The sequence below is a fragment of the Haemaphysalis longicornis genome, unplaced genomic scaffold (genome assembly GCF_048455015.1).
Source record: "Haemaphysalis longicornis isolate Haplotype H1 unplaced genomic scaffold, Haemaphysalis longicornis Haplotype H1 scaffold_4, whole genome shotgun sequence".
Lineage (NCBI taxonomy): Eukaryota > Metazoa > Arthropoda > Arachnida > Ixodida > Ixodidae > Haemaphysalis > Haemaphysalis longicornis.
In genome coordinates this window covers 44,169,264-44,183,632 of record NW_027526361.1, presented here as the reverse complement: position 1 = coordinate 44,183,632, position 14,369 = coordinate 44,169,264, and the positions used below count along the sequence as shown (strand labels likewise).

Sequence of the window (14,369 nt, the reverse complement as noted above, 5' to 3'; positions counted from 1 at the left end):
AATTTTGACCACGTGGAGATCTTTAACGTGCGCCGAAATATCGTACACACGGGCGTTTTTGCTTTTCGCCTCCATCAGAAAAGCGGCCGCCATGACCGGAAATCGAATCCGCGTCCTTGTGCTCAGCAGCACAACGCCTTAGCCACTGAGCCACCGTGGCGGGCTGTCTTTTACTCTTGCTCGTTTGAATCTGATCGAGTGCACTGCATGTGCGCGCAACTTTTGCAGTGGTGAACTCGCACGTTTCCAATAAAATGTATTTCAAGCCGGCCTTTCCGGCTTATTTTTCCCGCGGAGTTCGAAGAAATCGTCCTTCTCCAGTGTCAAATTGAGGGTGTCGTGGTCATCACCGAATCCAAAGAACGAGGGCCACCCTGTTCGTACTGAACGGGCTTATTCCTGCACGTGACTGAAGCTGTTTCCGCTCTCCAGAGGCGACGTGTGCCTGGGTCCACAACTCTTTTGGATCCGTCATCTTCATTCGTCTTGCTTCTCTGCGCACATCGCTACATCTCGGCGCGCTTTGCTTTCTTCGCACCGCGCATCGTCGTCCGGACATTATCGGCGGTGCTCTTCGAGTCTCGCGTGGACTGACCTTCGGCCGCTGCGGCTGTTGGACGCATACACGTCGGCAGCGTGGCGAGGGTAGCGCGTGCGCTGCGGTCAGTTTTTTTTTTTTTTTTTTTCGCGCAATCTCCGCTGCTTGGCCGAGAACTGGTTTCTTTCCTGACATGCGCCGGGTCGTGGGCGCGTCGTCTCGTAAACAGATTTGCGGGGTGCCCGTTTAGCGCTGTTAGCGCCGCGCCGCCGTATCTCGGCTGCCTTGGATTCACGCTTCCTTCGGTGGCGCTATCCTCCGAGCGCTCCGAGCCGAAACCAAGACGAACGAAATTAGCGTTGCGTTGATTACCGCCATTGTCTAAACTGGGCGCCCGCTTCTGCCGCAGGAGTGGAAAAATTTTCAAAATTGCTTCAAACCAAGCGATAATGCAAGTACTATCAGAAATGGACAGTGCAAGGACATACATCCTTTACAGCTCGAATTATCTAGTGGAGATGTAAAGGGCATGAACTCGAGCAAGGGGAGGGGAGCTGACCACCCGAGAAGTCAGCTCCCCTACCCAGAATGGCTACCCATATATAGGGACATTGTAATGATGACAGCGCCGATAGACCCCGTCGGGACGATGACCCTCCTCCCTTCGCCTGGTTTTGTTGTCCCCCTCCTTGGGCGGAAGCGATGGGCGGCCTCCGCGACGCCCGCGAGTCGCAACCCTTTGTAGGCGCCTCACCGGTGGCTTTTTACGCGGCGTCGGGGAAGGCTTTCCTGTCCTTCTGACCTTCGGGGACGGACAGGGGGGGAGTGGAGGTCAAAATCCTAATTGGCATGTGCGCTACGCTGGCGAGCCGGCTTTGCTTGCGCCCTGCTCGCGCATGCTTCAACGAGTTTGTCGAGAGCTGCGACTGCGAGGCGCGAGCGGTCGCACGAAGACTCGCTCCCGTGGCGGTTTCTGGGCGCCAGAACCCCACGCACCTTTCAGCGCCAAGCGTGCGGCGGTTTGGCACCTTTTTGGCCTCCGGGCCCCCACCAGGGATCGTGCCGCGATACCCCCTTGCGCGCTGCGGCGCCTTTTAATTTTAATCCAGTTTTCCTTTTCTTATGTTATGCTTCATCGTCTGTATAAATAAGTGTAAATAGACTTCTTTTTCTTCATCATCTACTTGCCTCGCCTCGTCGTCGGGTCCTTCACCACCCTCCACGACGACACCAACCACCTCCTTCAACGAACCAAACTTTACTGACATGGTGCGAAGTACAGTAAAATCTTGTTATAACAAAGTTATCGGGACGAGAAAGTGACTCCGTTAAAATCGTTGATGGTTTGCGTTTCTTGCACTTTAGTTGGGACGGTAAACATAACTTCGAAGGAAGCGGGGCTTCGAATAAGGCAGTTTCGTCATAACGAGTGCTCATCATGTAATGGGAATGAAGTCATGTTTCCTACCATGTTTCGTAGTACGTTTTTTTTTTTCTACCGGTAGGCGTGCGCTTGCACGCCTCAACTAAGATGCGTGGCAAACTTCCCAACACACTCCTGCAAAGCACCGTGTGCCAAGCGATTTCGTATAGCTTTGCTCATACCGATCGTGCTGCATTCTGTCCCGGTGGGGGTGCCGGCTGCAGTCGGAAATGCTTTAATGCACATTTGCATATTTTTGCATTTGGAGAGTCGCCATCAATCACTGACCGAAGCTGTCTTACTCCTTGCCCGCCTTCTCCCGGGACTTATACAAGCGCGCACATCGAAGGAATTGTTGCCAAAAGCTTTTCCTCTGGTTTCAAGGAGTCACCGGAGGTGGCGGAGATACAAGCGGAGTGCTTGCATCGAATGAGAAATGTGATCTGTCAATAAAATTGTAGGTAGTAGGGACACAAAATTTAAAAAAAGAAATTGCGCTATTGAACGTAACATGTACCTAAATTAGCGCAGTTAGACACACCATTTTTAGAGGAGGAGGAAGAACACTTTTAAAGACGATAGTCTTTCTTGGGCTACTTAAACGCAGAAATTTTGGGCTGTCTGTATGTCTGTTTATTTGTCTGTCTGTCTGTCTGTCTGCCTCTCGGTTTGTCTGTGGCTCGATTCAGCCACGCGGCCAAAGTGAAATAAAATCTGCGCGATAGTTTTATATACTCACAGCCAAATCTAAACGTGTAAGTCCGGTGTCAGTGTTCATACTTGTCAACATTGTTGAACAAGAACAAGGAATTACAAATATGTAAGACAGCAAATCAATACATGAGTGATATTTGTAGTGTTCCTTTATTAAAAAAATTATGAATGCTTGGTTTTTGCGATATCAAATGAAATACTACATCAACGGCAGAAAGCCGTCGCCTGCTGTTGCCAGCGCGCTACCTCCTGGCGGCATTTAAGATATCAAACGGCAATAGCAACGAAAGGTTCCACTAGATGGGATCCACGTTCCGCTTGGAACGCTCGTGCAGTAGAGCAACATGGTTCCATAAACGTTGAAGTAGGGTGCCTCAATTCACGCGCGTCTCCGCCATACGGCAGCGCTGGCATCGAGACACCCGACTTGGAGCAGTAGAACGCGGTAAATTAAAGTTGACTTGAGCAAACCCCTTGCGTGTCATCTTGGCAAATAGTTGTTATCGGCTCACTCTTCTGCAGTGGCATCTTAAGTGTCATGCGCGTAAAATTCTGTGCAGGTATGCGCATTTTCTGTGGTGTTTTCTTTTGTTTTCTTTTATTCTTTGACAAATGTTGTCAATGTACATGTCGTGTTATTTTTTTCTGTTGTATTAATATGTACCCAGTTAAATATTGCGTCCTTGTGAATGTAAACATGTAAACCCACCCTGCCCAAGGCCTGGCTCTCAGGCTGGCAGTATTCAATAAATAAATAAATAACTAAATAAACAAATAAATAAATAACAGCGAGAGAGGTGAGCGGGAAAGAGAAGGGGGGCCTTTACTGGGCAGGGGCGCCAGTCGACTATCGTCTTCCGGCGACACTTGCAACGAAAGGAGCAGATACGCGGCCATTTTTATGAAGAGAGAAGGCTTGAGGTCCGTTTGGAGAAGAGGCTGGATGGGGTGGAAGTGAGGTTCTGAAGACAAAATAGCTCTGTATGTGTCCCCGAGGAGGAGGTGGGCCGAATTAGTAGGTAGACTGGGTTGGCTTGCGCAACAGACTCACGGTTCTACACTGCTCGTGCAAGAACGCCTTTGATGGAGAATCGTGGGGTGAGGGTGAAGGTGACGGTGTGGACAGTTCGAGGGCTTATGGGGATTGCTGGGTCATTTGTAGGGAAAGTTAATCCGCGGAAAAGTGTGAATTTCGGGCGGAACTATCGGCGCTGGTGGCATTGAGGCAGTGAGGGCGCTTAGGTGTCGACAAAGTTTTCAGGGGCGTAGTTGGCGTTGGCGGCGTATTATTAACATTAGCACGATTTTACCATTGTCCGTAAAAATGGGTGTGACGACAAAGAAATTGTACGTATACTGCCGTCGCCAACTCGGATTGCTCAGCGGCAATATTCGGCAGCATTGCCCGCTATCTGAAGTTACGCTGTTATTGTCGTGGTAGTAGTAGTAGTAGTAGTAGCAGTAGTAGTAGTAGTAGTAGTAGTAGTAGTAGTAGTAGTAGTAGTAGTAGTAGTAGTAGTAGTAGTAAAAGTAGTAGTAGGTGGCAGTTTGTAAAGACCCTTCCGATTACTGTCTTCTCTATAGGCATCTCCCCACCCTATAGCTCTGGAAAGTGGTCGCCTTTCTGGCTCCCCTCTGCTCTCTTGGGGTGGGAATTCCGAGCAGTTTGTGGTTATTGTTGTCCAAACTTCAAACACCTCCCTTCGGGTCGCGCGTGGTTGAACCTCACTTTGTGCTAGCTTACGCACCGTTGCCTCAGCCGCGAATTTTCTGGGCCGTACGCGGGAGTCGCGTAATGACGCCAATTATCGACTCAACAAATCTTTCTTCCTGGCAGTCGAATACAAAGTTTCACCGGCGAACCGCAGCGTCGTTTCTCCTCTAAGCTGGCCGCGGTGCGTTTTTGTCGTCGGGTGACCCTTTCGGGTGGGATAAGCGGCCGTAATCGCGTCAGCACGCGCGTGTTGTGCCCGGGGCCGTGCCGGGTTGGCTCCTTCTTTCGGTGTCGTTTTCCCCGCGTCTCGTTTCTGCTCTTTTATTGCCATACGTCGATGGGAAAACGTGAGACGCCGCTGAAGAAACTGACGATAAGACCCGACCGGAGAAAAGCGCGTTCCGCTTGCGATGTCCCCAATGCCGTTCCGGAATCCCTCGGGCCCTTCTCCGGAGCCGTTCGCGGAAGGTCTCCGGCCCCCAGCCGCCCTGGCGGAATGCGAAACCGTTTTCTTGTGCGCTGCTTTATTTCGCCTCCCTGGTGTTTTTCCGTCTGATCGCTTTCCGCTTGTCGCTGCTCATGTACGGGCTGAAGCAGCGTGGTGCAGCGTGAGCGCGTAAGTGCTATTATGTTGCTCTGTACACGACAGCAGTTTTGGTTTAACGATTCCAGATACATGTCCGTGGCGCAGTTTGTGTAGAGCTGTGTCTGAAGATGCCTGCGACGAAGATGCCTGCGATGAAGAGAATGCCTTTCTTTTTGAGAACACTGGATGTCGTCTCACTCGCCCTTTTAACGTAGGGAAGGCAGGTGCGGATAGGTCGTCGGGTGGAGGGGTGAGTTGGGAGTTGGACGACATCCCGCGTTCTCAAAAACGTAGGCATTGCCATCGCCCACAAACCGGTGCCAACGCTTGAATGGCTGATGCCCGATGCCCCGTTGCCCTTGGATGGCTGATGCCCCGGGAAAAAAATAATAAAAGCGCAAGGGGTCGTTTAGAAAATTCCTTGTGCACAATGTCCCGCCAATTACATCGACAAAACCCGGAAGTTCCGAGAACGCCCCTGACAGCAGAAAAACGACGTCCGCAAGACTGACATATATAGCGCAGTGCATTCATTGGCCGAACACTCCGAAAAAGCTGACCACGGGATTGACTTCGACGGCGCGCAGATGACTGGCATGGAAACAAATTATTCACAAGGAATCCGCTTCGAGCGACTTTGTTCTACCACAGTCACCACAGAGGTGACTGTGGTCGAACACAGTCACCCCTGATGAAGGAGCCGAGCAGGCTCCGAAACATTGAGACAGCTTTAATTAAAGCCCTTGGTTGGTGTATCTACCTTTTCCTCAAGTTTCACCCAACCAAACAATGTTCTGTCGAAGATGTTCACGTTCAGTGTCAGCACATACACGTGTGTGTGTGTGTGTGTGTGTGTGTGTGTGTGCGTGCGTGTGTGTGTGTGTGTGCGTGCGTGTGCGTGTGTGTGTGTGTGCGTGCGTGCGTGCGTGCGAGCGTGCGTGCGTGCATGCGCGGGCGCGCGCGCGCGTGCGGCAGTCTGAAGACATCCGCGCTCACTACCTGACCCTGTCACCTGAAAATTCGGATCAGAATACATCCGCAGTGAAGCTGCGGATTTATTAAGCATGCGTGGGCGAAAACAGTAAAAGTGGTTACAGGCATCGTTACCAACGAAAACTTGAGCCGTACCCGTAGGGTACCGCAAACAGAAAACTTAACGGGTTGCCTTTAAAGGGTGCTTCACTGTAAATACAGCTGTGCTGCGGAGAAGTAGCAAAATGGAGCAAAAGGGTCCCGTAGCAGATTATTGAAAGCAAAATAGACAAAAAATCAGAGATATCGCGACTAAGTCAAATACCAATCAGATCTCACTGCGCGCGTATAAACGTGAGTCGCGCGGGCGAGGCCTCATAAGGCGCACGCTTAACGCAAGTTTTTGCGAAGGTTTTACTGATTTCGCAGTCACTTCTACGCGAACGGTATCGAGACAGATCAAATTGTTTTCTTTGTTTTTAGCCCCCATCAGAGACACTGCAGCGTGGCCGAGGACAAAAAATGCGACCTTGGGAGTATATCAGCTCACCGGAACGCCTAATATCAAAGTTCCTTGGTTAATTAACCGGCCAGCTGAGAGAAAACCTCACGGAAGGCTTGTTACATTCCAGTTCACTGTGTGCGCGCGTAAGCAGCGTTTTCGCTCGCGGTGGCGACACATCCGAGTGATAAAGGCAGTTGATTATTGCTCATTTAAATACTGTGCGCCTTATGCGTGCGCGAGTTTCACATACATACGATCGCGAGTAGGAGACTAGGAGTAGCATCCCACTGAAGCCCCGATAGTGAAGTGTTGCGTAAGTGTAGGGGCTCACACATGGTTTCGTTTCGCCTAGGCGATTCCTTCCTACTAACGACCTCGAATCACCCGCCGGGCCGCAATTTCCGTGACCCCCCACTGGGCGCGCGACCTGTCGCGGTGAATGCGCAGCCCCCGCTGTGCCCCCGGCATGGCGTCTTACTTACCGCGTGCGCTCGTGTAAGCTTCGCTTGCTCCTTTCTCGTGCTCTGCTGCGTCGGCTCGGTTGTCGTGGCCACCATGCGCAATGTAGCATCCTTTCCGAGTTCCAACACGTCTCACTAAATAAGAGAAAGGTCGGGCTCCTACGACAATGTAGACGAATAAGCAGCAGTTTTTAGGAGCGAGGCCCCTTACGGGCTGGGGCTGTTGGCGTCTCCTGTCGTCGTCGTCGTAATCGTCGTCTCATGTAGTCATGTAGTCACGGTACTAAAAAAACACCGGGACACTCGTTCACGCCTCGTGCTGAAACGCTTCGTGCTTCAAAGACACGAGAATTTTACAGCAAAGCTGTATACCTCCACCCCTCAACGGTTTCATCTCCGTTGGCAAAACCGCCAAAGCGCCAAGAATACACTTATACACTGCATGCTTCGCCCCTCCCCAGGCTTCACGTTAGCGGAGATGACCGGCGATTTTTTTTTTAAAGCGAAGCTTTAGCTTCCTTACTGCCGCCGTTGTACGCCGATACGCCCTGCAGGAAAGCCAGCTTTCTCTGACGATGATGATGAATGATCGTGGGTGAAGTGAAAGAAAAAGGCGCTTTCCGTGGCCGGATTCGAACCCGGTTCTCTCGCGTTATGAGGCCCGCGTCTGTCCGATTTCTCCATTTCGGCATGGTCGAAGGGAACGCCGAGCAGCAGGCACCGATTCGCGCCGTACACCCCAAACCAAAACGCTAGGCCTACGGAGTGCGCATCCGAGAGTCGCTGTGCGTATTCTAGAGAAGTAATGCTTACCGCCAGAGTAGCACGTACTCGCAGTGTGGGATTGGCCAACCAAGGAATCCATCACGAGAAAGCTTCGCGTTCAACCATCGTCGTGGTTAGACGGAGGGGTACATGATTTTTTTTTTCTACTTCTTGCGGCAACCAAAGACAGTTACCCTCCCTCTGTGTCGAAAAAGAAAGTGCACTTTAAAAAAAAATACTGCTTATTCGCGGACGTTACCTACATATATTAAGATCGCATTCCACATCACGTGGTGTGATTTTTTGGCTTCCGCATCTGTTCTCATCTGATGTTCCTTCCCCCTTGTTGCTATAGCGCTAATTGTCTTATCGGCCTCTTTCCTATAGACTCTTTCTGGCTCTCGTTCAAGACACATTCGCGCCTGTGGTGCGCTGTATGCCGTAATTGGCCTAACAAGCCAATAACAGCCTCACCCGTCTCAGCGGCGTCAGATGCGTTTTATCTTTGCTTTCTCGCTAAGTGGTCGAAGAATCCGACGGTTGCGTACAACCGCTACGATTCTTTCGCAACACCGGTTAAGTCAGAGCTACATAATTGGCTCGCCAAAGTTAGTGGTGGAAGACAGCGAGCCGTGCTGTTTGGGAGAGAAGGAAAGGGAACAAAAACAAAGAGAACGAACGACGCGGCTCTCGTCGTCTTCTCCGCCGTCGTATTTGTCGAAACCCGAGGTAGCGTGGTCTAAGTGGACGGAGTTAGTGTCGTGCCATAGCTGTTATCAAAACTATGTTGATCAAAGAAATACTTTATATGAGTGAACAGGTGCTCCTGCGTAAGCAAGAATGAATAGGAATGCTGTTCATCCCCCTTCTGTATACGCAGTAGTCAGGAACGCACCAATCAGGAAAATCCGGAGCATTGAAAATTGACCCGACCCGCCGCGGTGGCTCAGTGGCTAGGGCGTTGCGCTGTTGAGCACGAGGTGGCGGGTTCGATTCCCGGCCGCGGCGTCCGCTTTTCTGATGGAGGCGAAAAGCAAAAAAACGCCCGTGTGCATGAAATTTCGGCGCACGTTAAAGATCCCCAGGTGGTCAAAATTAATCCGGAGCCCTCCACTACGGCGCGCCTCATCGCCTGCGTTGCGTCGGCGCGTTAAACCCTATACAATCAATCAAATCAATCAAAACTGACGCGTACACACTCGCGCGGAGAGGACACGTCTCCCTCTCTCACAGGTGAAAGTCTGGTTAAACTCGGTGAGGCAATCTGCCTAGGGTTGAAAATCGTTATGACCACCAATGTTCAGGAAGACGCCTGGGATCCCCTCCTGTACTCCCACGTTCAGGCGACTCGTTGAGTCACACTGTCCGAAGCGCTGCCGGACACACCGGCAAAAGAGGAGGCGTCAAAATGCGGCATTCGGCCGCAAAGGGAACGCTGCGCGAGGCTTTTGTCACATCGCACCGCCGTTTCCGGTCGCTATAGCGGCATTCGGCTGGTGGAAGGTTTGGACGGCCGAAGTAGCGGTGAGCGGCGTATGTCCAGCAGCAGCACGGATCGTCTCCTGCGCCATTGTAAAGGTCGTCTCCCGACGATGAAGGGGCCACCCGACTGGCGACAGGTTTTGCTGGTCGCTCCTAAAGCGCAGCGAGGGCGGATGTCGCAACATCATGTAACCATCCTAAGCAGGCCATTCCTTGTTAGAGCCTAGTTTAGTAGTATTTCATACATTTTTAGATAATCTTAAAGTTAACTTAGTACGTAATTATCGTCATACGCACACAATTTTTAATTGTGTATATGATGGTGTGTGACGCGCAAGGTTTCCACTGCGCTTTTATTTTTTATTCGATACCGGGATCTCTCGCGCTGAACTTTAGGGGTGCGGGAAATTAATTGTTTCACCTTTTTTACACCAATTATTTTATAAATTTCTGGAAACCCACAAAGTTAACTACAATGTAACGTTAACATTTTTTTATTTTTAAGATGTTAATTTTACTGTTATACTTTCTTTGTTTTGCTTTATGATTGATCGCGTTGCGCTTTAATAGTGCAGGGGATTTATTGTTCTTTTTTTCACTTTGTTTATTTAAAGTCAACACAAAGATTCTATCACCATAACTACCCTAAGTTCATTAAATTCTACAAAACTCCGTAATAAGCCGTTAACAGTCAGAGTGATGGCCTGTACTGAAACGCCTGCATAATTTTTTGTAGGAAATGTTTATTGCGGGTCAGTGTCAACTACGTTTCCCAAAACTGCGCAGTCCACTGCTCTCGCAAGAGAAAGGAAAAGCGCCGTCACTGGGGAAACTGCCGAATATTATATTAAATTAATGACTCATGCAAGGACGCTCGGAAGCGTGAAGAGTCCCGCGCGCACAAAACACGAGAGTTTTAAAGAAGGCTTAGAAGAGGGCAGACACAGTTCCTCCTCCGAAAGAAATGCTTGTCGAACAGAATGCGACAAGTGATATGTTGGATTCATACTCACGCACACGCACCGTCTTCGTCCTGAATTTCTGAATATGATTCGGGTGAGGATGATGGCGATGGGTTTGCCATGACGTATGTATACGTCCAGGTACGCAGGCCGGCGTTATAACGCGTGCTAGCTTTAAGTGACTGAGTGGGAAGAGTTTTAAGTAAGAACTGAAAGCTACAGCAGTGCGTGAATACATTCATAAGGACAGGAACGATGTGCCCGGTAGGCAGAGAAAAATAAAATGCTAACCATAAAAGTGTTCGTTGAATCGCAGCCGCATTTCCCGTTAGCGCCACACATAAATATAAAATACCAACGCAGGCTGCGCGCTGACTTCACGGTCGGCTGCATCTCAGTACCGTGCGCGACTTCGTTGAACGGCGCCAATAAGTAAATGAGGTTGAGCTGCAGAAACTGAAGGCAGGGAGAAAAAAAAAAAAGAAGAAGCGCAGGAGCAGAGGAGACGGCGGAGGCGGCCAGATGGCGGCGTCGAACCAGGTTTCGGTGGCGGAGGAATCGGGGCCGCGCAGAACGGCGTCGTCAGTGCTTGTAAAGAGATCAATGACAGGCCTGGAGCAAGTGTCGCCTTGCTATCCGTCTTGCGTGTCCCTGTTAATGACGCATTTGCACAGCTCCGCTTCGATCGCTGCGGGCCCAGCGCGCGTCTGGGCCCGCTATAAAAGAGCGAACGACCGATGAGGGCTAAAGAGGAGCACCTGACAGGCGGGCAGGCATGCGGGCCTTCGTAACTAATGGCTGCCACGCTCGCCGCCCCTGGTGTCCTCTCTGTTTATCCTTCGGAGGAAGGGTCCGCGAAGAAGGCCTGAGCAAAGACGACCGTCCTCGGTGTCGTGGTGGCATTGACCTCGCGCCTAGGGGACCGTTGAGGAGGAGCGCGCTACTTGACTGACGTTCCTCGCTTTCCCATTCCGTGTGCGTTACCTGCAGTAATAATCTTCAATTCGTAGTTTGGTGGGCGCGGCCTGCAGAAATTGGATGTCCACCCGCTGCCCATTCGTCTCTCTCTCATAGTATGGCGTATGCCTTTCGGACGTAGTTTTAACTCACTACAAACGGCGGCATTTCAAGGGTGTCAAAAGTCGTGGCGTTCCGCCGCAATGCAGGAAGCTCAATATTCGCTCACCAGTATTGATCGCTTTCCTTTCTTTCCGACTGGGAAGTGCAGATTGGACTGAACGACGAGATGCATTTGCTTTCGGCGCATTTTACGTCTCTCGGAGGACGTTTCTCGTCTTTTAATCCAATCTGAACTTCACAGGCAGCGCTAAGGAAAAGGAAGGAGATGAATCAATAGTTGGTTCGCGAATATTGAGTTTCATGTACTGCGGCGAAGCGCCACGACTTTATCATCCTTGAAGGCCCCACGTATTTCATGCGACAAGCTGCACCTCCGCAGGCATGGACGAACTGCGGGGAAGCATCAATAGAAAATGCAGGAATTCTTACGGCGGGAAAACGTTATGAGAATTTTCAAGGGCCAGCAGTCGCCGTGGGGATGGTGACGACGGATACACGCTCGCGGCGCCGCGACTAAAGCCCCGCTGGAGGGGCTTTAGTTTCGGGTTTTAGCCGCTTCTAAGAGGGGCTTCAGCTGCAACTCTAGAAAAGTGCCCCCTATAGACTGTTGACATTTGTCGCTGCGAAATTGGAAACGTGTGTTGTCGCAGTGATAGTGTCTAGCACCTGGCATGGCCTTACACTGCATCTATCATCGCAACGCACAAAAGTGCGTCAGTGGGGGAAGGCAAACAATGAAGATGAAGGCACGCGTACGAGCGAAAATCAGCGAATGAAGAAGTCATAAACGCTCTTCCGAATCGCTCGTCTCGCGACAACAGACCTTCGCCCCCTTCCGCTCCCTCCTCACGCTGGCAAAACCTTGCAGATAAATGGACATCGTCGCTTTCCTCTTTCCTTGTCACTTCTGTTTTTCTTTTGGGGGACTTTGCCGGGCCGATGTGTCACGCAGATGTATAGAGAGCTCGCTATACAAGCTTGATTACAATATCTGTCAATTTGTTTTCTTCTGTATTGTTTTTTTAACACGAAAGTGTCCCGGATACACAAAGATTTCACTGACGTTATATGCGTCACGGAAGTGATGCCAGTATAACGAAGCAAGCGGCCTGTAAAGGGTGCACCCCTGCACATAGGGTTTTCTTGCGGGGAAGCAACCTTTAGTTCTAAAAAGTAAGGTATACTTAGGGTTGTTGGTTTTCGGGTTTTATATTTTAACATGAAAGTGTTTTATGCCGGGATACACCAAGATTTCACTGACGTCATATCCGTCACAAAAATGACGCCAGTACACCTTTGCCGAAGTGACCCGCCAGCAGGATGTCGCTCGCCAAGCAGACCCACGAGACAGCGGCTGACCCGCAAATCATGCTGAGCTGCAGATTTCGCTGCACATTTCACTTTCGTGTTTTACCTATTCCTATGACAGAGGAATCAACCACAGTTTTTTTTTTGCTTCCCTGCTCCTCTGTGCATGTGGTTGGTACGATTTTCTGCCCTTGCATTTCTTCATACTAACATACTAGTCAAGTACAGCTTAACGTCGGCAATGTCGGTATGACGAGCCGTAAACTTTTTCGAAGGCTGTCCTCGGGCACTCAAATCAGTCAGTCCGGGCGATTGATCCCACTTTCGACGCTAACAATAACAATAACAAAAAAAAAAAAAAAAACGTGCTGTCCTTATAGAGTCGAAGCCGCTATGCCGTAGAAGCTGAGTCGCACCCTCCCGTACACTAATGGCGCCATGGTTGTCACGTTTTCTGGTCACTAGGGAGAAAGCCGCAACCTCGCGCGCGCCCCGGTCGTGTGTGTCGTCGAGCGTTTTTACGCCGCCCTCGTGCGTTGGCGTTTACGTCGTCCTTTCGCTGCCACACTGCTTGCTGCTCTGCTCGGTCGTGGTTGCCGCCGCGGCCGGGCGTCATTAACCCGCACGTGACACTGGCAGTGACGGGCCGCCGTGCGACGTCGCAAGCCAGTGGACGTCGTGGTAGAAATTCGACCGTAAACTGGGGAAAGTGTTTTCTCCTCCTACATCTCTCCCTGCCTCTTTCTCGCAGTGCGTTCTTTGTGTTTGCTTGTTTCGTGCGTCGTATTAAGTGCGGGAGAAGCCTTTCAAACAAATTGGCTTCGCGCGAAAGTAGGGGGTTTTATTGCTTGCCTAATGTATCCTTTTTTCTTCTCTCTCTTTCTCGTTCTTCTGCAGGTAAGACTCCAGGCTGACGCATTGGATTATCCTGACGTGCGCTATAAGTGGAGGGGACGTGCGCCACCCGTCCGAAGCAACGGGGACGGCGGGACGTGTTTCTCCCGGGTAAACAGCGGCCGGCTGCGGGAACGCCCGTGGAACTGGTATTTTCGTAGACTGCTCTGTGCTTTGTGCTTACATTATGTGGCGTTACATAAACGTATACGCGGTTTGGGTCTGACACACGGAGTTTTGTACCTCTCTTTCTGTGAACACACTTGTAAGAACACTGAAGAAGTTCTCGTAGAACGCTGCTGATGTGTGCTGTTGCGTAACATTCCGTGCACAGATAGGGGGTGTTCTGTGGCCTTTAACCGTGCACGATGGCAACCAATCTTAAATGTCATGGTCACCTGTGAAAAATGCCGAGTCGAGTTGCCGGGTCGTGCCGGCACAATGAGCGATGACATCGGTGACAGCGGTTGATGGCCGGCATTGAAGAAGGTTGCGGCCCGGGCGTTGGTACCTTGCGGCTGCGAAGTTCCAGAATTTGGGATGGTCCACCTCGTATCCCGGTTTCTCCTCCACTTGCAATTGTATTTAGTCTCAACCGAGTTGCAGAAGCGAGACAGGATTGCGGCACGGTCTGTCCAAGGTAAATAGTCTGGATGTCTCCTGTGGTGTGTGATAGAGAGCCCTTCAGGGACAGTGGGGAAGGGGGTATATAGCACGGCAGTTCTGTCGCATCAGCAACTGATATGATTCTAGGAAATGGATGTATAAAAAACGGACACCGTGCTTACCAGCATTCGTGTCTCGGCCCGATCGAGGGTGGCCGCACCTGCGAGCAACAGCGTGACGGGATGTGTGCGCACACGGCGGCGAGACGACAGCCGCTCGCGTACAACGAGCCAAGCGTGTCGTTCGACGCATGCATGCAGCGCGGCGCCATGCCAGCAGCACGAAATTATAACCTTGCA

At 50.9% G+C, this 14,369-nt stretch overlaps 1 protein-coding gene across 4 annotated transcripts in view; it reads left to right on the top strand.

Annotated features, from left to right (window-relative positions):
* LOC144178612 (coronin-2B-like) overlaps nucleotides 1-14,369 on the top strand; it is a 152,396-nt gene that overhangs the window by 76,186 nt on the left and 61,841 nt on the right. The window contains exon 2 of one of the 4 annotated variants that reach the window (XM_077706594.1): nucleotides 13,408-13,553. The exons of 2 other annotated variants lie outside the window; for them this stretch is intronic. In XM_077706594.1, coding sequence (XP_077562720.1) covers nucleotides 13,408-13,553 — 146 coding nt within the window. Of the gene's footprint in view, nucleotides 1-13,407; nucleotides 13,554-14,369 lie in introns of those variants that run through there. One more of the 4 variants, XM_077706598.1, reaches the window with a different exon arrangement.